At 52.0% G+C, this 24,125-nt stretch overlaps 2 protein-coding genes across 12 annotated transcripts in view; both read left to right on the top strand.

The window, feature by feature from the left end:
- Window positions 1-6: 6 nt before the first annotated feature.
- On the top strand, window positions 7-4,859 carry METTL13 (methyltransferase 13, eEF1A N-terminus and K55). Of its 2 annotated transcripts, none has more exons than XM_038183215.2 (8): window positions 7-292; window positions 848-1,595; window positions 1,946-2,145; window positions 2,388-2,583; window positions 2,749-2,892; window positions 3,023-3,235; window positions 3,439-3,570; window positions 4,083-4,859. In XM_038183215.2, exons 1-8 carry the CDS (start codon window positions 140-142, stop codon window positions 4,355-4,357), a joined length of 2,061 nt encoding a protein of 686 aa, XP_038039143.2. In that variant the 5' UTR covers window positions 7-139; the 3' UTR covers window positions 4,358-4,859. The 2 variants fall into 2 exon arrangements, with proteins under 2 accessions (XP_038039143.2, XP_071897715.1); XM_072041614.1 differs by lacking the exon at window positions 7-292 and adding an exon at window positions 413-669.
- Window positions 4,860-9,577: 4,718 nt separating this feature from the next.
- DNM3 (dynamin 3) overlaps window positions 9,578-24,125 on the top strand; it is a 177,770-nt gene continuing 163,222 nt past the window's right edge. For 6 of the 10 annotated variants that reach the window (XM_072041611.1, XM_038183206.2, XM_072041609.1 and 3 more), the window contains exons 1-2: window positions 9,588-9,780; window positions 23,818-23,891. In XM_072041611.1, coding sequence (XP_071897712.1) covers window positions 9,635-9,780; window positions 23,818-23,891 — 220 coding nt within the window. In that variant the 5' untranslated portion in view covers window positions 9,588-9,634. Of the gene's footprint in view, window positions 9,781-23,817; window positions 23,892-24,125 lie in introns of all 10 variants that reach the window. The other 4 variants (XM_038183213.2, XM_038183212.2, XM_038183211.2 and 1 more) reach the window with 1 other exon arrangement.

Below are 24,125 nucleotides of genomic sequence, written 5' to 3'. Positions count from 1 at the left end.
CGGCGCTCAGCCAATAGGCAGCGGCCGAGGGGAGGGCGGCAGCCAATCGGCTGCGCGGAACGGGCGCGCCGCGCGCGGGGGTGACGTCAGCAGTGGGGCGCGCCGGCCTGGGGCCGCGGGTTCGAGGCCGGGCCCCGCCATGGAGCTGCTGCCCCGCGGCCCCGCCGAGTTCGGCTCCTCCCGGTACTGGGAGCGCTTCTTCCGCCAGCGCGGCCGCCGGCCCTTCGAGTGGTACGGGGCCTTCCCCGAGCTCTGCCCCGTCCTGCGCAAGTATATCCGGCCCCGCGATAAGGTGAGGCCCCGGCGCGGCGGGTTGCGGCCCAGCAGGGTTTGGCCCCGCCTGGGAGCTCCCCCCCCTAATTCGGGTGGTGTCCTGCTGTGGAAGGCTGTGCTTCTTCAGCCCCTCCTCTGAGTATGTGGTTCGGGGAGCTTTAACCCTGCTTTACCCTCCCCTAACTCAGCAACACAGGGAGATCTGGCTCGCTGAGGGGACACGTGGTGCCCTAAGCGGTGTCAGCTCCCGGCCCAAAACATGCAAAGCCTCCAGTGCCCTTTAAGCAAGAGCACAGGAGAGGGCTACGTGTCCCCCTAGGAGGGGGCTCTGGGGGCTGAAACACACACATAATTCCCCCAGAGATATGCACTGTAGTTTCATCCCTCTGTGCCAGGGTGACTTGTCTCTATAAAAATGTTATTTTAGGGCCTTGGAGGGTGGGTTTGTAGGTCCTACAGGTGCAGCTTTCCATGAGCTCGTGGCTGATGCCCATGGTGTTTGCTTGTAAAATGCTTTTGGGATGCATATTCAGGGTGTTCACACCGTCACGGCTGCTCTTGTCCCACTTCCCAGGTTCTCGTGGTTGGCTGTGGGAACTCAGAGCTGAGCGAGCAGATGTACGACACGGGGATGTGCGAGGACATTATGAACATCGACATCAGCGAGGCTGTGATCCGTCAGATGCAGGAGCGGAGCGCCGGCAAGAGGCCGAAGATGAGCTACGTGCTGATGGACGTGCTCCAGATGGACTTCCCTGACGCCCACTTCCAGGTGGTCCTCGACAAAGGCACGCTGGATGCCATCCTCACCGATGACGAGGAGGCCACTCTGTCCAAGGTGGACAGGATGTTTGCCGAGGTCAGCCGGGTCCTGCAGGTAGGAGGGCGCTACCTCTGCGTCTCCTTGGCTCAGGCCCATGTGCTCAAGAAGGCGGTGGAATACTTCTCCCAAGAAGGCTGGGTGGTGCGTGTCCACGAGGTGGCTGGCAGTGGGGACGAGCAGCAGTTCGTCCTGCCTGTCTTCGTGTACGTCATGACAAAATTCAAGAAGATCCCTGGCTCCGCGCAGCAGATCCTGGAGATCTGCCCCGAGGAGCAGGACAAACCGATGCGGATGGAGAGCGCGGAGCGGCTGGTGGAGGCGGTGAGGGACAGGCAGCATTACGCCCTGCTCTGCAGCCAGCTGAGCAAAACCCCCTGTGGAGAGCAGCTCTCCCTGGATCTGTGTGAAAAAGTCAGCGGGAGGCCTCGCTACACGCTGCACGTGGTCGACAGCCCCTCGGTGAAGCCCTCCCGGGACAATCGCTTCGCCATCTTCATCAGTGAGTACAGCTCCTGCCTGCAGCCTGGCACTGCTCCACCCAGGAGCTGCTGTACCAGCAGTGGTCCTGGTCCTGTTGGAGTTAAAAAAGGAAATGGCTCGTTTTTGGGGGGTTTGGTTGAGGTCTTAGTCAGCTTTGCAGCGGGACAGGTATTTCTAGAGCTGTGTCAGGCTCTGCCAGAAGGCCCTGGCTCTTGATCATCACTTGTGGAGCGTGGCTGTAGGTGCGAGGCCGCGTCACGCCGCGGTACCTCCTCGTGGTGCCTTTCAGCTCCTCCCTTGAAGGTCGGGGTGGTCGCGTGGGGGCCGGCACCTGCCCAGGGCTCTCCTGACCGCAGCCCCCATCTGCAGTCCCGCAGGGCAGAGAAACCGAGTGGCTTTTTGGGACGGAGGACGGGCGGAGGCAGCTGGCCGCCAGCGCTGGCTTCGGCCGCCTGGTGACCGTGGCCCTGCACAGGGAGCAGCGCTACGAGGGCATGGCCAGCATCCAGGCGGAGCTGTCGGGGAAGGTGATGGAGCTGGCCCCGCCGGGCCTCCCCGCCCGGCAGCAGGTGAGCCCGCTCGCTCGGCTACCCCAAAATTAGGGCTAGGAGCTCCTCAGCCAGCCCCGAGTTCCTCTGCTTTGAGGGAGACCAAGCTGTAATGCCTGGTGTCCCCCGTGCAATGCCCACAGCTCATCCCACTGCCCCCCAAGTGCATCTTCTTCACCCCAACCCTCCAGCTGTGCTCAGGGCAGGGCCAGTGGCCGTCCCCACAGCCTGGCTGCTGCCCCACGTCCCCATTCTCCCTGCAGGTGCCCTTCCTGTCCGTGGGAGGGGACATCGGGGTGCGCACGGTGCGGCACTGCGACAGCAGCCCCCTGAGCGGGGAGTATGTGGTGGAGGACGTCAAGGGGGACGACGCCTGCTACTTTCGCCGCCTCGTCTTCCTCAGCAACAGGAACGTGGTGCAGTCGGAGGCCAGGCTGCTGGCCCCTGCGCCTCCCCCAGGTACGCAGGAGGAAGGGAAAAGTCCTGCTGGGAGCTGCTCTGCCCTGTCCCAGCACGGCTCTGGGAGTGTTTTTGCTCTCTGCCTTGGTGGTGGGACAGGGTTGGGGTGGTGAGTCCCCAGTAAGAGCCCCTGCCTCAAGCCTCACCTTACTTCTTGTCCTTCAGGCCAGAAGAAAAGGAGGAAGGACAAGAAGAAAGCCGGCCCTGCCGAGCCTCCCACGGCAATCGACAAGAGCTACCTGTGCTGCGAGCACCACAAAGCCATGGTGGCAGGGCTCTGCCTGCTGGGGAGCCCTGACCCCGTCCCAGGTGACGAGGTGGGGAGGGGAATTCCTGCCCGTGGAGCCCCAGCGCCCTGCCAGCAGCAGTTTTTGGGGCAGGCGGGTGGCTGAGGAGGCGGGAACTGTGCTGGGGGCTCACCCGGGCCCTCTTTTGGCAGGATCCCCGATTGCAGTGCTGGTGGTGGGGCTCGGCGGTGGCAGCCTGCCCCTCTTCATCCACGACTACTTCTCGCAAGCCCGGGTGGCCGTGGTGGAGATCGACCCCTGCATGCTGGAGGTGGCCACCTGCTGGTTTGGCTTCTCCCAGGGCGAGCGGATGCAGGTGCACGTAGCCGACGGCCTGGACTACGTGGCCAAGCTGGCAGCTGAAGGTACCGTGCGCGCTGGGGCGGGGGTCCTGGGCTGCTGAATCCTCTCCTTCCATCCATTATGACCCCCCAAAGAAACCCCGTGAGAGAGAAACGGCTGAAAAATGGCAGAGGGGACGCCCTGACCTCCCTGTTCATTGCTTCCTCGCCCCGCGTGGCTCAGCCCTGCCCCAAGGAATAAGGAGTCTCTGCGTTCCCTCTTGCAGCCCCAGCCCAGTACGACGCCGTCATGTTTGATGTGGACAGCAAAGACCTCACGGTGGGGATGAGCTGCCCGCCTCCAGCCTTCGTGGAAAAGCCTTTCCTGCAGAAAGTGAAAACCATCCTCAAGCCAGAAGGTACGAGGGGGGCTCTGGTGGTGCCCCTGCAGTCCCCGGGGTGGGCTCGCAGGTCCTGTGCAGGATCCGAGTGACGGGGCCGTGCCGCCCTTCCTCGTCCTGAAAAACAGTGGCCGTGGCCAGGATGGCTGCCTGGAAGCTGCTGCTCCCAGATTTCAGCTCTATGTGGTTTTAGTGGGCATTGTGATGGCACAGAGAAAGGGAGCACGAGGTGCAGCGCTGCGGGGTCGGGCGGGCTGAGAAATCCCCGGGGGTGTGAAGAAAGGGTGCGGAAGGCAGCGGGTGTGGGTGGTACCTGGGTAGGTACCAGGTGGTGGCAGGGACGTGGAGCTGGGCCAAGGGTGCTCCTCGTGCTACCAGGGGCTGTGTGAGAGAGAGAGGGAGCTGGTGGCACCGGTGGCACCAGCTGGGCTGCGTTTGTGCAGGGAGGTGATGAGTGGGGTGCTGTGTGGGGGATGTCAGAGCTTGCAGACTGCTCTTCTGAATCCCACATCCCTCTCGCCCTGCTGCAGGAGTCTTCGTGCTTAACCTGGTGTGCCGTGATGCCCGCTTGAAGGAATCTGTCCTGACCGTCCTCAGGGAAGTCTTCCCACTGCTCTATGCCCGCCGCATCGACGGGGAGGTCAACGAGATCCTGTTCTGCCAGCCCAGCCCCGAGGGGCGGTGCGACCCCACAGAGCTCGGGGCACGAGCCCGGGTGCTGGAGGGGGCCCTGCAGCAGCCTGGGCGCCCCTGGGACAGCTCCTACGTGCTGGCGGACATGCTGCAAGCCGTCACCATCATCTGAGGGGGGCCTCGGTGCAACTGGAACAAGAAAAGTCCCTGTGTGTGCCACGGCTGGGATGTCTGACCCCGTAGGGGCCGGTTCTGGCCTGGGTGTGTGCCTGGAGGACGAGGCTGGCACCGAGAGGTGCTCCCCGCAGCGGGACGGAGCCCAGCGAGGTTCCCGGGGGTGCTGGGGCCCTGCTCTTTGCAAGGGCCCCTTCGTGCAGTTTGCCTCTCAGGGGGCTGGGGAAGGGGGCTGGGACCTCAGGGGGGGCTGTGCAGCCCGGGGGACAGCGATGGGGTGGTGAGGGGTGCTCCGGGACTGGCAGGGCTGTGTGTGTCAGTCCCCGCTGCTTTCCTGCTGTGGATAAAATGTCACTCGGACCTGTCCCGCTTTCCTCCACGTCTCTGGGAGCTCTGCTCGCTGGCATCTGTGTGGAAAACCCCAGTCCTGCCCTGAGGCTGGTGGCAGACGTGCTTAATTGGGCTGAGCGCCATCAAATAAAGCTCAGGGCTGCTCTTCAGGCCCGCAGTGCTCTGCCAGGCTTATTTCCCCCTAGCAGTGGTGGGACACCACGGTCCCCTGGTGGGAGATGTCCCTGCGGCCTTGGGGCACACCAGGGAGGTGACACGGCCACGGGCTTTTGGGTTGGAAAATGTTTGAGCAGAGGTGCCCGGGGCTTGCTGCCCGCTCTGCCACTGCACCCGCCAGGAGGGTGCCCAGAGCCACCACCTCCAGAGCCTACGGGAGCCCTGGGGACATGCCAAGAGGAGCTCCCAGCACCCCTAAAAAAGGTGAGGCCACCTCCACTCCTCAGGGACACGTCTGCCCGCTGCCCCTTCCACTCACCTTCCCAAAAACAGACCCCATCGCACCCCTGTCCCTCTTCCGCAGCTCTCCAGCCATCACCACTCTGAACTGGGACCTGTAACCCCCCCAGCTCTCCCCATTGCTAAACCTTATCCCCCTCTCAGTGAGCCAGGCCCTCAGCAGCAGCTCCGGGAAGCCTCGGGACAGCAGCAGGCGCAGCTCAGCCTCATTTTGCAGCCACCCGCATCCCTCGCTGCCATCAGCAGAGCCGCCGTGCCCTCACCTGCAGGCAGGAGCACCTGGAGGGGCCGCAGGCTGCCTTGGAGCTACTTGTACCACGAGGGTGTCGGCGTGGTGTCCCTCAGCCTCCTGTCGTTCTTCAGCAGCACCCAGGTCACTCTTGCAGGTCCCCAGCCTGGTGCAGACCGTGGGGACACCCCGAGGGCTGCCACCTTCCGAGCCAGACAGCAAGCGTGCCTTGGGATCAGAGATCGTGGCTGCATTTTAATTCTGATTTGGCAGGGGGAACTGCTCGGGAGGCCGATCTGCACAGATCCCTCGTCCCTTGCTCCCCGCGTCGTTCTCCTTCGTGCAAAGGGACAACTTTGTGCCCTACTTTCTCCTCTGGCTGGCCTGCTTCTCTGCAAAGGGAGCAGATGCTGTTTGTTTGTTTTTTTTTTTTTTAAACTGCTTTTGATCCTCCCCAGGCTCTTAGTGTTGGTGCCCAAATTCAGGCCTGGCTGGCCCTGCTGCAGATCCGCTGTGGCAGCTCTGGGTGCCGTGTTCCCATTTCGGCAGTCACTGCACTGCATCGGGGCCAGCGCGCGAGCTCTGCTCCGTGGCAGAGGCAAGGCAGGAGCTCGAGTTGTGCACAAGTCTGTCTGCCCCCACGCTGTTCATTTCTAAATCTCTTTTTGTGATAAGCACCTTTTTTTTTTGAAGGGTGTCTGTTATCCATCTCGCTCGGCGATGGCAAATGTCTCAGCTGGATCAGCAGCGCTGATTTGGGCTATTTTTAACTCCCTTTCCAATTCTCAACGTAATTCCAATGGCACAGATTAGTGTGTGCGCCCTTTATTTTATCTAAACCCTCTCATTTCTTCCCCAGCAGCAGCTCGCACAAAGGATGCGTTCATCCCTCCTTTGTCCAGCCCTGCATTTCTGCTGGGTTTCCCAACTGCTGCGTAATGCCACATCCTGCTGGAAAAACAAAAGCCATCTATTAGGCAGAAAGTAACGATGAAATCCCAGTTCCTTGCAGCTGCCCTTGCAGTCCCTGACAGCCCTGCGACGCTGCTCCAGAAATGCATCTCAGCTCAAAAAGTGCCAAATGAACGCACGCTGCGAATACCTGAAATTCTTTGCAGGTAAAAGTGCTCCGCAGCTGGAATAAGTGGCGGGTAGTAAATTTTTCCCAGGGTCACCGTAACGTGCAGATAACGTATACGTTTGGCACCCGTTCCTGTTGGGAGCTCTGGCAATGTATGCTCTGTTTACCTCCTTTAGTCTCCACTTCCTTCCTCCCAGGCGTGGGCACACTGTAAACAGGGGGGATAGAAACAAGCGCTGCTGTCACTTAGCAACCTCAGACGGGCTCGGGGATGCTGACTTCTTTCCTTTCTGGATTTCCCAGCCCAGAAAGAGAGCCCTGTGCAGATCGTGGAGCAGCTCCGTCCTGACCCTGCAACCAGCCGGGGTTGCTCGGGGCTGGTCGTGAGACCTCCAGCTGCAGAGACCTGTGCCAGCATGAGCCCGTTGTAGCACAGCAAGGGCTGCATCAGCCGTGTCCTGAAGGGTGGCATGGATGGGGAGTGTTTTCCCCGTGAATTTTTTCCCTGGGGGGAGGCACTTGGCTTGCCTGGCTCTGTGTCCGAGGCAGGAGGCGTGCTGCCAGGCTGCAGCAGGGGACTGCTGCCATTTCACGGGGTGCCCTGGGTGGGAAAGCTGCAGGGAATCCTCTCTGCAGGCTGCAGTGCAGCACAGCCTTTCTTTGGCTTTCCCTCTATCTGTCACAGCCTCAAGGTCTCTGTTCTGAGCTCTCCTCCCTGGCAGATGCCCGGGCACGATGCTGACTGGCACGGCAATGCCAGCGCCACAGAGCCAGGCGCTGAGCAAAGCCTGGGGCTTGGTGCCTGCGCTGCCTGCTGCCTTCTGCAGATCGGCTGCGTGAGAAGCTCTGCAAGGCTTCGGGTTGGTTTCTGAACCGAGGAGGAGGTGAGGAAGGTCCCTGGAGAGAAGGGAAAAATCACGCATCAAGGAGCCTGCCTCTTCTGAACGTGTCCCGGGGGAGGAAGCAAGCTCGGCCGGGCTCTGCTCCCCGCTGGGCTCTGCTCGCTTTCCTCGCAGGGACAGCGTGCCCAGCTGCTCACTGCAGGCATCCTCTGTGGCAGTTCATATATATAACCCGTTCCTCGTGCAGGGAATTGCGCTGGCGTGTATTTATAAAGCAGCCTGGGGACCTGCTCTGAACGTCCCCGTTTTTAGCATCGCGCTGCCTGCTTAGGGAGAGCTGGTTGTGGGAAAGGAACGGTGGCACCTGGAGGTGACAGCCCCCTGCCCACCGTGCCGGGGAGCCAGGGCTCCTGGCTGAGCCCAACACGTGGCAAAAGGCAATGATAAATATTGTGGGGCACAGCTCTGAGTGCAGGGTAACTGAAGATGTGCCTCAGTGCCCTTCCTTCCTCCTTCTTTGCCGATCTCTTGGAGCTGTTTGAAAAATGGGCACCCTTGTGGTAGCACGTGCAGGCATAATGCAAATATTCACGTTTTTTCCACAAGGTGGGAAATCTGTATTCTTGGCTTTTAGGGGGGGATATTGGATTTTTTTTTTTAAGTCCTGGAGCTGCAAGGGCAAGCACGTCATTTAGTGGCTTTAACTCAGCTCAGGCTGAAATGGTGTTTGGTTTGGAAACTTCTCAGATTCAGGGGAATAATTCAGTCCTCCTAATAATAGAAGTTAGCTCCTTATTTATTTAAAATTATGGAAGGAAACAAAGACCATTAAAAAGCAAACTAATGGAAAGGAGAGGTCCTCAGGTTACCAGCTCCAGGGGTGCACAGCATCGCTCCCAAGGAATCCTCCCTTTTCTAGGGGTCATTTCTCCCTTGTATGGATGAGGCCCTATTGCCAGGCTCCTCTGTAATTATTTCACTGGGGTGGTAAGAAGTGCTCCTACACTCACACGGGGAGGATTTTGCCAAAAAGCGATGCTGCTGTTCCTGACTCCCGGCCTCAGCAGGAACCCATGGGCTGGCAGAAGGCCAAAGAGCTACTCCAGTGCCTCCTGGCACGGCCTGCTTAGGCGGGAGCGTGAAGAAGAGAATCATGCTGCTAATTGGCATAATTATGTCAATAACCCCGGGCCCCATCTAGACGGAAAGGTTCATGGGTTTTGCCTTGATGTCTGGGGGGGTGATCTGACCGCAGTGACAAAGCAACCTCTGCACAAGCTGTGCCTGCGTTACACTGCTGATAAAAACATTTCAGCCTGAGCTAAAGCACAGTCTCTCCTGGTGAGATGACCGATGGCCTCTTTACTTGGCACCAGAACAAGTCCAGCTCTTACCTCGGAGAGGGGCTTAACGACGTGTGTGCAGTTAGGCCCAAACCCCCAGGGCTGTAGGCATTGACAGGGCACTGGGTTCCTCGAGAGTGTGCTGCTCACACGGCTGTTTGCTCTGGGCTTGTGGGTTGCTGCTCTGAGCACAAGGAGGTGCTGGCAACGTGTTCCCAAATCCACCTTTTGTGAATGGATGTGCCTGGGGGCTCCTGCTGCTGCTCGGCTCCCACACAGTTATCTGTGTACAGTTTGCCTTCCCTTCTTGTGTTTATGGCTAGAAGCTGTTCAGCTGTAGGGATTCACTTTTTTACACTAACTGAGAGCCCCGGCCAAGAAGTTTTGATGACGCTCCAGCTCATTAGTGCCTGTCAGCCGCTTGGATGTTCGCAGTCGTTCCCTTTTGTTTCGCTAGTCACGCTGAGCACGACCGGTGTCTGGCTAAATACAGAGGATAACCATCGCTGCAGGGCTCCAAAGCCTGTGTTTGGGATATTTCTGCCTTGTCACTGCTGCCAGCAATCACAGATAAGCCTCGCGTTACGTGCTCAGCTCAGCCTCAGCGTGTGCTTCCCATTGAACCCAGTGCAGTTCTTCCCCACGGCGCTGAAGCAAAGCCTCGAAGCCCTTCACGGGAAGGCAGCGGTGCTCTGCTGGCTCCCAGCAACGCTTCAGAAGGCTGCGATCGTGACTTGCCTGGGGGTAACCGGGACCCCCCCGTTACCAGCACCCCACTATAGGAGCGGGGCGGGGGGCGCACACGTGGCCGCGCTCCCGCCACGGGGTTCCCGCCACGGCCGCGGTGGGCGTGGCCTCGCCGGCAGGGGGCGTGGCCTCAGTGCCGAGGCCACGCCCCCCGCGGTCCGGCTGCGGGGCGCATGCGCGGCGCGGCGGCCGTTACCTGTCAGCGGCGGGGCGGCGGGGCGGCGGGATGGAGGGGCTCATCCCGCTCGTCAACCGGCTGCAGGACGCCTTCGCGGCGCTGGGCCAGAGCTGCCTGCTCGACCTGCCGCAGATCGCCGTGGTGGGCGGGCAGAGCGCCGGCAAGAGCTCGGTGCTGGAGAACTGCGTGTCCAGGTGAGGCGGCGGCGGCCCCTGCCCTCCCTCCTTCCCCTCCCCGCGGTGCTCGGCGTGAAAACGCCGCCCGGGTGCCCCTCAGGGTCCGTTCGCTTTGGGTTTGGGGTTTATTCTGGCCGTGTTATGTCTCGGTCTCCCTCCCGAAGGCTGTAGCGCGCTGCTGATGCTGGCTGCGTTGCCAGCATCCCGCTTCCCAAGCGCTCCTGAAGCCTCCAGAGATCCCTGCCGGCAGGCGGATCCGCAGAGTTTTCTTTCAGCGAATCTTTAAAACCTGTCGAGGTTTTGATCCGTGTGTTCATGAAACAGCCCAAAATGTGTATGCTGGGGAGGAGAGGCCTCTTGTCTTCCTTGTGTGTGAGGCGGCGTGGTGCAGGGCTCACAGGCTTGGCTGGGTGCTGGTGGCCTCTCCTGGGTCCTGGTATCTTTTTCTGGGTCCTGCTGGAAGGTCACAGCTCCCTGGTCTTGCTCCTTGCCTGGGGAATCCCAAATTCACAGATTTTGGGGGATCCACAGGCTGATCCGCTCCTGTCAGGTGCCACGTACCCCTGCTCGCCCCCTTGCCCAAACGAGCCTGGGTAGCACAAAAGGTAGAAATGAGAAGTTTGGGCTGGTCTGGGCTGTTTGGACAAGAGGCTGGAGCCTGCTGCACAAGCAAGATGTGAATGTTTCTAGCAGGAATTATGGAGAGAAGCTGAGGGCAAGGACTTCTTGCGCCTGCGTGCTACCACGCACCCTGCAGGCGCTACCACAGACTCTTCAGAGCAGAGTTTACCAGTGAACATAAAGCACCAGGGCATCTCTGCCATGCAGGAGCTGCGGTCTCCAACCCTCTCTCCAAGTTCCCCATCATTGTCCTATGCAGGAACTTCTTCAGATATAGTATCTGCTGGTCTGTAGGACCTCCATGCTTGCTAACTTTTGAAGCCTGTTGAGAACGTGACATTAAAATGCATTACTTCAAGCCTAGTTCCGTGAGGTTTACGTAAATATGTTTTGCTCGTGCCTCTTCTCCAGGCTGAGCGAGTGTGCGTGGTCAGCAGATGTGTGGTTGCTTGCTAAGTCGTGAAAACTTGATTGTGAACACTCAGAACCAGATGAGTAAAGAGCCATGAGACTGGAAGAGTGCTTCTGGTTGTCAGGTCAGCAGGCAAAACGGTCTGTACCTCTTCCTAGGACAGCCCTGCTTTTACAGGGTAATGAAGCTGATCTCTGAAAACCAGTTTATTGTGTCTGTCTTAATGTGCCTTATGGAGGTAACACGTCTTGTTGTAGAGACGTGTTGCACTCCTTTGTTTGTAGTATCTTGCATGTGATGTTTTTAAGCACAGTGCAAATGATAATAGTAGTGCCACAGCTTTGAAATTCTTGTCAAAACGAAATAGTCCCAGCATTGCTCTGAAATTTGAGTGTTAACTCTTATGTATTTTTTTTTTTCACCACATGAATCATTATCATTAGTGGATTTTGAACTCTTAACCTTCTGAGGGACAGCTAAGATCTCCTCCCTTTCAGGAATAGCTGTAATTGGTACCATGGGGGCGTGGGGTTAGGAAGCGCCTTAACTGCAGGCCCAGGCTGTTTTTTCTCTGCTGTCGGTAGCCACGAGGCTGTTGTGTCTGCTTCAGCGCTTCCCAGGGTCTTTGCTTGTGCAAGAATGGCTTTATTTTTTCCACGTGGACAAAGGAAACAGATTTGCTAGTTTGCAGGTGGTATTGGAGCTCCTGCATGGAGCCTGATGGCGCAGGAAACGTGTTGGGCCAGGCTGCGTTATCCTGTGGCTGCTGGTGGTTAGATTGCTCGTGGGATCTACCTCAGCGCTTGTAATTCACGAGGATGAGTTCTTCACGTGTGCCTGCTTCAGCACTTGTGTGACAGCCAGGCCTGTGGGCATCCTTGGAGGTTGGCTCAGAGCAGAGCTGGCACGGGGCAGTGTCAGGTCTCCCAGTATGGCAGTTATTGTCCCTGTTTGGGTTCGCATCACCAAGGTACTCCGTGCTTATTGCTCCTTTGTGTGCAATGAGATCTTACTGCTTTTGGTAGTCAAGGACTCTGTTTGAAGTCCTTGACTTCTGGGTGTTGTGTTTGGATGAAAATAGAGACTCCGGAGGACAGCTGAGGACAGGAGCCGTTTGCGTTTATGGGTTAGACCTTCGTGCGTGGAGCTCGTGGCTCGTGTTTGAGGAAGTGACATTGTCTGAAGAGCACAGTAGGAATGAGTGTTCTTATTACCTGCTTCTCTTCATGACACAAGTAAACGTGCCCCTAAAACGCTGAGGCAGTGTTTAAAGCAAAGGGTCTACTACGGTCGTGATGGAAGCTGGTGGGAGAGATTGAAAAGCCCCAAGGGGAAGCAAGCTCTGAGTCCTGTAGGAGGTACCTTACCTGGCCTGTCTGCATGCCTGCGCTGAGCACAGGACCGTGACCCTATACGTCATTTGTGCTTTTTGAACGTCTTGCTTTTGATAATAGCAGGGTTTCTTAAAAGAAAACGAATGGCAGGAGGCAATCCTTGGAAACTATGTCCGGAGAGCGAGCGTTTTCTCTTATTCCATGTATCAAAATGGGCTTTCGAGATAACTAAAGGCACAGATGGCAAGTTATCTTGTCAGGGCCTCTTTCTCCAGATTTGAATTAAAGCCTCCTTTTATTCTTGCAGATAGTGAGAAATTAATAATTTAATTTCGAAGCTGAGAGCTATTTATTTCCTTTTCTGCCTAATACGGTATAAGCTGCATGTAGGCAAATAATTGTTTTATACGAGATGTGAGCTCCTGATTGTGAGCCTGTCAGTCATAATCAACCAAGAACTCTCATTTTAAGAGCCTGAGGTCTGGTTTTGCAAAACAGCTCTGCAGCTTTTTGATCTGAGACGGTTTTGATGATTGTACGGCCACTGCTTAGTGTAGAGCTATTTATTATGAAATAGGTCCTAATTTTTGTTATTCCGAATACAGTTCCTCGTGTGCTGAGCTCATTCTGATTCCTTGAGATGGCGGTGGTGAAAAGGCTGCATTGAGTCACTAGGGGAAGAGAAAGGAGTTTCAGTCTGACCATCAAAGCAGAGAATTTCCCCAAAGAGAGTAGACACATGCTTTGCCTGCTTCCTGGGAGAGTTGTGGTTAAATCGGTGCAAATATTTTATTCTTTTAGTTACTAGTCGTCATTGACAGACAGACAAACTTCTTTTTACAGAAAGTTCACCTCTGTGTGAAACAGGCATGAGAAAGCCAAGCAATAGGAGACACGGACTGAAGTGTGGCGCTATGTATTCTTTTTTTAATCTTAAGGATTTTCTGGAAATGAGAATCAGCCACTCCTTTTCCTGACTAATTAAGCCATTGTACAGCTGCATTGAGCCTATTAGTCTAGTTATCAAAATACTCCAGTGCACTGAAAGCAAGAATTGTTCCTGGGTATTCCATTAAGTGGAGAGAGTAGCAGTGAGACAGTGGCTCGTTTTGGTTGCTTCCCCAAATACTTTGTCTACATTTAGAGGTTGGAAAACAAACTTGGCCATCTAGATGTGATAACGATGGCCAGGTTTCATACGCGGGTATAACTCTGATGTGATTTTAAGCTCAGTTTTATGTCAGGTCTTCAGAACTGATACAGACAAAGTAAAACAAATGTATAGTTAAAACCAAATATGCTGACTTATTTTTTTCACATGTAAAGTAAAAGTTTTCCTTGAAACCTTGAAAGCTGTTTTGAGGATCTGTGGCACTTTGATTTTATTGATTAAAAGATCTCTTGTTCATTAAGAAAAGCTGTGCTCAGTAGTGAGTAAGGGTATAGGGAGCCCTGACCTGTATTCTGCTTGTAAGTTCCATGCATCAAGCAGTTAACAGCAATGCTAAATCCGTAAGTAAGTCTTATTGCTTCTGTAAAGTGTACCTGTGAGAATACACGTGGTCTTAATATAACTTTGGCATTTAATAGACAATTAGTATGTTGTACTTGTTTAGTGATCGCAAGCTTAGCATTGGAAGTCTGAGACCTAGCTTTCAGAAAACCCCAAACCCCACCAAAAAAATTAAAAAAAAAAATAAAGTCTCATCTTGAGTGCCTTCTGAGAAGTCTGTGGTACAAATTCAATTGCAGTTGTTATGGGAAGTCCAGTCCATCTCTGCTTTTTAAAGGTAAATTGTCCTCCAGTGTGAGGTTTCTATGTTGTTTTTTTTTTTCTTCCAAGATTGTATGTATTAATTTGCTTTTTACCTGAACTCCTCCATATTAAGAACTGCACAGAGGCACTTCTGAGAACTCAGCACATTGCCTGACTCTAACTCGACAGCCCTGCTACACCCTGCCTCCAGGAAGGAGCCCTATCCTTGGCGTTTGGCAGCGCTGGAAACAACAAATAACGCGCCCGGTTGTTGTCTTGCTGTTTCCTGAAGGGCATTGCTTCTGGTAACGGTTCAGACTTGTGTAATTTGCCGTTGTAGACAAAATAGGAAACACCGCTTTTCAGTTTAGATAAATGGATATCAGCGATACGATTATTTTGACATTTCCCCGTAAACATAGGAAGTGAAGCTGCCATGGACTTCAGCAGGGAAGCAAAGTGAGGATGCTGTTCTCCTGTCTGCCTCTGACTTGCTGTATGACCTCAAGCTGGTTTTTAAGCATTACCCGCATCTATATCCATGTGCACGTGCAATCTTTACTCTGTAGGTGGGCTTTAGATTTTTTTTTTATTCCCTTATTTTTAATTTCTTTCTATTTTTAAAGGCAAGGTTAGCATCTCATCTTAAAATCTGCGTGGAACATCTGTGACTGTAGTCTAAAACTTGCTGTTGAGCATTTTTTCTGCTTTGTGTCACGACTGCTCTAGATATCTGTGTGACACCACAACTGAGTGGTGGGTCTGCTTCGTACAGCTCAGGTGTGGCAGCCTTTCTCCTTTCCAGAAAGAAATCCTTGCTGCTCTTCAGTTTGCCTCTGACAGCTTGGTCGTTGTTTGGGGTTCGGTATCTATCAGTTAATTATTGAGCAAATTGATAATCTTTGAAGGATTCATGCATTTCTTACGTAAAGCCTGCCTAGGCTTGCCTAGATTGCAAGCACGGAGGGGCAGAATCCATTTTTTTTTTTTTTTTTTTAAGCAGTGCATTGCAAAGTAAAGCCTTTGGTAAACAGAAGCCTGTGAACTCCCCTTGTTCGCTGTGCTCGTGTGCGATGGGTTACTAGGAGCCCTTTTAATGCTGTGCGTCTGCACTGTAAAGCCTGTAGTGTAAATATGCTGAGAGCAGGAAATGAGCATTATTTAACTGTGACCTTGCATCTTTTTCTTCAGCAAGTTGCAGCGAGACGAACAAGGCAGCATTATTGAACTAGAGAGGAGCAAATCCCATTTAACCGCGTGCTGGGCTTTGATGTACTGCCAACTACTGTTGTCTGTGATAGCCTCTGGGATGCAAAGGAGACTGGAGCTGGAGATAAGAGAGGTTTTCAACCAAGGCATCTAGTGATAATGTCAGCTTTCATAATTTGTGTGAGGAAGTTATGCTTTTAATTCAATACCTAGCATAGTATTTTTGCATCCCAGTTCCTGTGCAGAGTCACCGAGATCTCCTTCTTCAGATACGTAGGAGTTCTCCTAGCTGTAAGAGGGCTCGATGTCTGCCCTCACAGCTGATATAATCACAGCTGGACTAATCTTGTGCACTCGGTGCCTTGTTTACTACGTGCAGCACAGCTGCCTACAGATGTACACGTGTATTCGGTAGTGCTTATCTGTACAGGATGCTCCAAAATGGTCTGTGTGTGAGCTCCCCTGCTGAGAATAGGCAGGGCAGGAGTAACTGGAAGATATCTCTCTGTCTGTGGCACGAGTGGGTGAAACGGGTGAGGTTCCTGCTCCAAGCTGTGCTGGTGAAGGCATTTTTACCATAATCCATCAGAGGCGATGTTGTGCCCTTGGGTGCTCACCTGTTAATTTGGCCAGGTGCTCCACAAATGCTGACAGAAGGTCCCCAAGGTCTGTCACTGCTGGGAAGCCCCAGGAGTTGCTCCTCCCCTGCCACCTCTCTCTTTTTGCTGTCTTTCTGTCTATAAATTCGGGCTGTCTTTGTGCAGCACTTCCCATTGTGTTCTCCCTCCATACATTCAGGGGGGAGTAGGAAAACTGAATCTGCTTGCATTTAAGCTTTGCAAAATGATCTGAAATGGCTTGCCTTGTACAAAGGAAGGTAATTGCACAGTTTGACATGGTTGTCATGAAAAAGAAATGCATTTTCACATTCTGAAGAGGCAGAGATTTTAGACTCGAGTGGGACATGGCATAGCAGGTTGCCTGTTGTATTCCCTACCCCTGGTTAAAAATTCTGTCTTGGTGGATCTGAGTTCAGGGCAGGGTGATTTGGGAGGAAAAGCAGAAGCTTATTTTGTCTGGGTTTTTGATGGTAGTGCTGAAATCTGCATTATTTCAAAGTTCTGCAGCAGCAGAGTAGCCAGAGGTGAGTTATTTGCAAAGTGCAAGTCATTAATTACGTAGCGGCTGGCTTCGTGCAGCTGAAATGTGCACAGGACTGGGGACGTTGCTTACTGTTTAACCCTTGCAATCAGAAAATCTGTTTGATTATATTGTAGAGGAATACTTTTTGCTCAAATCTTTATTATTTTTTATTTTTTTTTGGAAGAAACATCGTTAATAGTGTTTGTGGTCCAAAAGCTTCAGTGCACCGACAGCAATTTAAATGGAATAAGGAATCTCTGTTGTTCATTCCTCGTGGAGAGACACCAAATCTTGCTGCATTAGTATTCACCCTGAGGTTGGATGGGCTTTCATGCTCTCACAACGTATGCAAATGAGTCCCTTCCTAAGAGCAACCATATCTGATTAGGGAAAATACGGTTGTCCTGAGAAGCCGGCTTCACTCTTTCCGCCGTGAAAATCGGAAGAATTGCTGTTTGTTTTTGGGTGTGTGTGTGTTTGGTGGTTCCTCCCCCTGCCCCCCGGCTCGGAGTTGATGGGGAGCACCGCTGTTTCCGGAAGCTTTTGTCAAATCTTAAAGGAGAAAGAGAGAAAAGGGCATTTTCACAAATGGAATTGGGGTGATGCAGCAGAGCTTTGGACGCCTGCCAGGGAGGACAGATGCACCGTGCGCACAGTGGCTTGCCTACGAGCCTGCACGTTGGCAGCTTCCTGATCTGTTAATACAGCAAGCCCACAGCCCGGCATAATCACTGCAAACAGAGCACTGTTCATCTTAGCACTCCTCTGGGTTTGCCTGGCAAGTTTTCATAGCTGTGTGAGACAAATTTTCAGGCCTGTAAACGTTATTGAGACTTTAAAGCTTTCTATCACATAATAGATACATATTTTTTTAATACTAGGAAGTGCATTTACTTTGCTCAGTGAGCAAGCTTGTCTTTTTCAGTGCAGAAATGCCATGTAAGGTATGCCCCATGCTGCCAAAATATGACAATAGATCTGGGGGACCATTGGTGGTCTGTACCTTCTGGTCAAACATCCCCTCCTTTGGAGAACCTTTCGACTCCAGTCCTGTTTAATGGAAGACTTCACCACTGGGACTGGAGTAATTTTTGGCACTGATTTTCTCATAGCCCAGTAATGTTTCATGGGGAGGTGTGATAATTTCTGCTTGCTCGTTGAGCAGAAGAGCTGCTGCTACTTAAGAAAAGCATCTTCCAGATGTGGGAGGCGTGCAATGACAGCGTCCATCCAAGCGTGCTCTGTTTCCAGCCTTCTGCAGAAGGAGGGAATCTCAAATGTTGTTTTCTCATCATGATGGTGACTGAGTGTTGTCACAGAACAAGCTGTAGTGGAGGTGCACAGCTAGTGTATTTTATTTCTTACCTTCAGAGTCTATGATCACCATATTCCTATGATTTGGGGTTGGGTGAGGATTTTGTATGTTCAGGTGTGGGTTTTGCACCTTCCCCCTCTGGATTTTTGTGTAGCTGGTCTCAGCTCTGTAAAGCAGTGATGGGAAGGAGACCCAAAGAGGTGTTATAGTCTGGTAGGTTGTAGTGCTGGGTAACAGCTACAAGATTTTTTTTTTTTCTCCTGTGAAAGAAAGGGAGAATTTTGGTTCAACTTGTACATGATCACCTGGGAAGGATGGGTCGGATAATTGAGCAGTCCCTGCGTTGGCTCAGCAGTGAGGGATGCTGCTGGGTTGGAGCATGGCTTCTCAGAGACGCCAGGCGTTGGAGCTAGGAGGCCAATTTATCCCCTCAGATCCAGACATCCTCGAACTGCTGACTACTTCTTTCTAACCCCTGAAGGCATGCCCAGCTGTGTGGGCTGCAGTGTGTAGTTACTGCTCCTGGGTATTGCGTTGCACCTCGGTTCAGCAGTTAAGCTCCCCTCTCAGGTGAAGGAAAAACGACCTTGAAGGAATGCTTACTGCAACCTGAGACTAAACTTTGTAAGAGAAAGTGACCTTAGCACTGAATTGTGGTGGTAGGGATGCCACCATCTCTGCTGGGTGGTTTACAAAAAAAAAAACCTGGAAAGACTGGTATTAAGCTTTAAGAGCTATCATAGCCAAGATTGCTAAAAACCCACAGCATCTTAATGTGTTTAGCTTGCCTAGAATGCCTAATTAAGATAGGTGTCATTGGTCTTCAATAAAGAGGATTAATGATTTTGTACGTCTTCATGTAAGCCCCATTATGTTAAGCTGAGGTTTCGCAGTCAGCGAACAAAGCTGCGGGAGATTTTGTTGCCTGACAGGCGTGCCAAAACAAAAAGCATTTGCTCTCCTGTAACTAACGAGGGGAGGGATCGAGTGGTGTCTGATTGTAAGAATTCGTCTCTGCTTGGAGTTAGTGAGGAAGAACATAGGTAGCTGAGTATCAGTGGGATGTAGAAAACGGTGTATGCTGCTTTAGTAGTGGATAAAACTGGTTGGTGGTTCAGAATGGCAAAGCACAATAGAGGTCCCTTAGACCTGTACCTCTTTGGATTCATCAGCTGGTCTCAAACCTGCTCTTCGCTTACAGTGGGTGGGACTCTGCTCCCCCAGCCTCCATCTATGGGGTCAGGGAAATGAAAGATGGGGGAAGCCCTTCTACCTGTGCACACAGAGGCAAAGAAGTTGCTGAGTACCTCAGCCTTCTCCACGTCTGTCATTACCAGTTACTCAGATATAGAAACTCACTCCTAATATGAGAAATTAGCCAGCTATAATCACTCACCCACTACTGTTTTCACCCCTCGGTTTATTTTCACAAATGTTAAAGGCGCATGGTGGTTCTTGAGGACTCCTCCTGTCACCCCAGCACAGCAGCCCGAAGGGAGCTGGGGCCTCTCTTGGGCTCTTCCTCGAGGCTCTGCGCACAAGGGCTGCCACCTCTCGCACAAGGGTTGCCGGATGGGAAAGAAGCACTCACACAACCCCTGACAACTGGCAAAGGTCTTTATTGCCATGTGGCTCCAGGCTAATGCCTGGAGTGGAGCCTGGGCGATGCGGAATACGGAGCTGGCCGAGCCCTTCTGCACAGCTGCCGGTGTTCCTTCAGGACGCTTTTCAGAGAGCTGCCGGCGGAGTCCCATGTTTGTTGTGGCTGAGGTGGGTCCACTTCCATGGGTTCCTCTTCATCTCGTGCACCCACCTCCATGGGCTCCGCGGGTTGGAGGACGAGCCAGTCCCTGGCAGGGACTGCCCACACAGGCTGCCGTCCGTTGGGCATGTTTTCCGGCCACGGTGCCGCACCAGGACGCCTCCCAGTTCCGGGCCTCGGGTCCGTTCTGTTCTCCGCCTGATTGTCATTCACGGAGTTCCTGCTGTTTCCTTTCCCTTGGCCACGGCTGGGTCCTGCATCATATGCTGACCGCTGGGCACGGCTCCGCTTCCCGTGGCCCTCCAACCCACGCTCTCCGTCATCACTGGACCTCTGGCTAGGCCCAGGCCTGCTGCTGCTGTCCCTCCGAGGGGCCGGCCTGCTCCCCGCATCGCTTTGGCTCCAATGATATTGATCATAATAGCCTCTGGGCCGGGCACCAGACACCTCCTGGGCACTGATGGTTCTTGTGCTGGAGGTGCTGGCCCTCGACCCACGGCGCATCCATGCAGAGCCAGACATCCTCCTCAGTGGTCCCAGGAACAATTTCTTGTCCTCGCACTGAGAAGGGCTGCTGCTCGCCTCGCTCTTGCTTTGCTCGTAACTCTGGCCTTCCTTCAGCCGCTGGCTTTCGGAAGACCAAATCGCTGAGCAAGTGGCAGGCCAGGGGCAGGGGGGCCCCTTTTATAGGGCCCGGGGCAAGGGCGGGCCCGCTGGTGGCCACTGTGACCTCGGCAAAGCTCTGTGATGGAGCGGCCCGTGCGAGGCCGAAGGCTGCCTTGGGAGAGGCCCGAAAGATGCCCTCATGTGGAGCAAGGACGAGGGTTGGGGGGGCTGAGGACCCCCTTTTCTGGGGCTGGATCCCCCCAGACCGTTTGGCTTGCCAGAGAGAAAGGCTGCCCCATGCAACCCTGCCTCGACCCGTTTTCTCTCCAGATCTCCAAGGGTCAGAGTCTGTCGCTAACAAAAAGAAAACCCCACCAACGAAACCAAACCAGACCAATTCACAAGGCTAAAGCAGTCAAAACTGAAGTGCCGATCACAGAATCACAGAATTTCTAGGTTGGAAGAGACCTCAAGATCATCGAGTCCAACCTCTGACCTAACACTAACAGTCCCCACTAAACCATATCCCTAAGCTCTACATCTAAACGTCTTTTAAAGACCTCCAGGGATGGTGACTCAACCACTTCCCTGGGCAGCCTGTTCCAATGCCTAACAACCCTTTCGGTATAGAAAAATAGCTGGTTTTGGTTAATGGGCTTGAAAAAGTGAACCTGAGGAAAGACGTTAGCAATTCTTAATGTCTCTTCTGTAGGCCTGGACCGTGTTTTTTCCTGCTTTGTTGTTGTGTAGCACTGATAAATGCAAAAACAACAGAAGCCCTTTGTAGTACTTGGGCGCAGCACACGTCTGCTGCAGAACTGGAGGCGCGTTGGCTGTGGGAGCGCCTGCTCTTTGCACGACAGATTGAGAGATGGCCGTGCTCCTGGTGTGCCAGTCAGGGAACAATGACCGGTCTGCTGGAAATAAGCCCAGGAAAACTGTTGACTTTTGGCCTAATTGCTTCCTGTTGCAATTGAAGCTGCACTGCATTCCTTGGCCAACCTTGGGAATGAAGGCCGGTGCCTTCGCTACCGCGCTGTTTCCTCTAGCGGCCTGTGGAAGGCACTGAGGAAGGTTACGGGAGTGGAAAGGACTTTGGGGTGTGGAAAAATTTCTGTGAGATGAGTTGCCAACATTGTTTGATAGATTTAGATGGGTGATTTGTGCTCCTCTGTAAGAGAAATATGGTTCTATTTCGGTTTTGATACACTTCTTTTTCCTTTGTCAGCTATAGTCCTGCATTATAACTAGACAGCCTCGTTGAAGGTAACCCCTGCCTAGTTAGCTTTTCATCATTTTGCTGTGGTTTCACCCCTTCCTGAAATTTAAAAGGATATTCCTCTCCCTTGCATGGGACTCTTCCCATTAATGAATTGTCTAATTGCTATTTCAGCTTATTTGCTTCCTGAGCATTAGAGGAGGTGGTATCCTAAAGCGAAGATGGCACGTAGAGATGTGATCTTTCCTTTTTTCCTTATTCTAACCTGAACCACTGTAGGGAAGATCAGACCCTAATTGTTGAGTTGCTATAAACTGATAGTGTTTTGGTATGGCCATTAATAATGTGCTTCCCCATCCTTTGACATCGGTTTTGGAGACCTGGGTTTTAGCAAGTCAAGTTCAAACTAACATCTCTTACCTTTGCATGTTAAATGAGCATTTTAGTGGATATACTTGTTCAGACTTCTGACACTGGAAATGACCAGTATTAGCTACTGATTAAGTAAATACATAAGTGATTTTAAAGCTTCTAGGGTAAAAACTATTTGGCCCTAAAAATATCTAATGGTATTCCAACAGATGAGCGGGTTCTAAGGCTGATGAATTCCTGAAGTGATGTTCTTGACCGCTTGGCTGCTTGCATCTCATTTGTGTTTGATCTATTCAGTTCTGGCTGGGCAGCACTGGACAGGCTGTGCTGCCAGCCTCCAGCTCATCACGTCACAGCTGCATTGCTGCTGGGCTGGGGCAGTGGCTGTCAGCAGAGGGACTTGTGCTGGAAACGCTCTGAGAATCAAGATGTAAAAGTGGCTTGATCCTTCTGGTAGGATGCACGACTTTTAAAGGAGTGTGGCTTTGGTTCCCAGCCTTATTCCTGAGCAGCGTTCTTCGTTCTAGAAAGAATGCTTTCTAGACCACGGGGAGGGGGAAAGCATCTTCGTCCTGCCCTGTGGATTTCAAAGCAGGTGTTTCTGCACAAGCAGTAGCACAGTGTTTAATGTGTTTCACTGCTGGAGTTGTAAGGCAGTACCATGTTACTTTTCCTAAAAAAAGTGAAAAGTATGATTTAGGTTTGATTTCTGTGTATTTAAAGAACTGCTTTTTTTTCTAGAAGGAGATTTTCTGTGTTTGTTCGTAGCACCTGATCTGGGCTGTGCAGAGCAAGTGCATGGATACCATTGCCTTGTGGTTAAAGCTGAAATTCCAGATTTTTTGAAAATAATAGTAATAAAAATTCCCTGTCCCTGTGGGAGCAGAATTTTAAATTGAGGTCAGTGTCTTTTTTTCTTTTTTTATACAGGTAAAATATGTATTCAGCACTCTGATATGCCCAGCTCTTACAGTATCTCTGCATATTCATGCAGTGCTGCAGCCGCGATGCTGACACTTCAGCACTGCTGCTTGGTTCCAGGATAAACCAGCCTATTGGGTTTTCTCCTAAACTCTCCCTATGAACACTTTGTTCTCCTCACCCTTTGTCATTTTTTTGGCTTCAGACTGTACATTTGGAGCAGAAGCCTTGTGTCCTCCTGCCATTCACTGTTCAGGTGGTTATCACCCTCACCGAGCGGGAGCTCAGCCAGCTTTCTGCTCATGCTTGCTCGAACAGACGATGGGCTTTTTGACAGTAGTTCAACTTCTTCGAGAGGGTTATCAAATGCAATCTATTGCAGACAGGGAAAGGGAACATTCTGAAAGTTGTTGGCTTCGTTTCTTTGCAATTTTGCTGTCAGCGTTGTGTAACTAGGAGTTGTGTTAATGTGGTGTTCTTGATCTCTGGCTGTGCTTAGTCTGAAGCAGAAAATCGGTAAGTCTTTTTATCCTCTAACTCCCTGAAGAAGGATTTTAGTGCCTCACGTGGTATTGTAAAGGGCCCTAGTTTGTTTTAAGCGATCGGTTTGTCCTGAATAGCAATTCCTTTCAGCTTCTTGTTAAAGAGAAAAAATAAATCAAAAATCCAAGTATGAAACTGTCATCTTGGTACGCATTTTCTATACCCTAGGCTACTGTCATTTCAATACAAACAGTAAAAGGAGTATGTTTTTGTTACGAATTTCTCTTCTTCCCCATGAGAAAATATCTGTAGCTGGCACTCTGCTGTGAGACAGGCATCTCCCAGTTGATAGGTAAAAGAAATTGTGATAGACCTTTTGATAAACTTTGGCACCTTTGAGAAAGCAATAGGATACAACAACTGCTTACATGTTGTAAAACATCACAGTGGATTTAAATTACTCTGTGTGTGATGCTTTTTGCATTATCTCTGTTTTAACGAGAGTTTGTATTCATATGTCTATATTCTCTATGTATGTTCAAAGGGAGTAGAGGGTAGGACACATTTATTTGGAGAGTCCAGTAAATGTGGGCATTGTTTTTGATACTCTTTCTATGAATTGTATGTTTTGAGACACTATGTGTGATGATCATGAGGAAAGAGAATCAGTAATGCTCCTAGATTGGTAATTTAATTTTGCTATGTATTTGTTGACCCCTTGCTATCTCAAATTGAAATTAACAGCCCTACTTTATTGTACAGCTTGATGTAAATCTTCCCCCACCAACTTTCCATTTTCATTGCAGCTGAAGGTACAGAGGAAGTTCCAAATTAGTCCAATATCTTAGAAACTGGCCAGTCTTTTCTGGGTTGTAACAACTTATTTCTTTTTATATTTCTAGGGATTTTCTTCCACGAGGTTCTGGAATTGTAACAAGAAGACCATTGGTCTTGCAACTTGTCACTGCCAAAACAGGTAACTGCTCTTGCTTCTCAATTTAATGTCTTGACAAAGTATTGGTGTGTACTTCAGCAGGAGAAAAAAAGTCCACAAAAACTTAAGCAGTGTGAAGAGAGATGCTCCTGTACTGTCTGCAACAAAGGCCTGCTGCTTTGGAATTGTACCCTCAAGAAAATCAATCTCATTATCCTGATAAATCATTAAAGTGTAAATCCTAGAGCACATAGTCAATTTGGTCCAAGATAGAAA

The sequence above is a fragment of the Anas platyrhynchos genome, chromosome 8 (genome assembly GCF_047663525.1).
Source record: "Anas platyrhynchos isolate ZD024472 breed Pekin duck chromosome 8, IASCAAS_PekinDuck_T2T, whole genome shotgun sequence".
Taxonomy (NCBI): domain Eukaryota; kingdom Metazoa; phylum Chordata; class Aves; order Anseriformes; family Anatidae; genus Anas; species Anas platyrhynchos.
The sequence above is the reverse complement of the archived record's forward strand: the minus strand, read 5'-3'. Positions and strand labels throughout refer to the sequence as shown.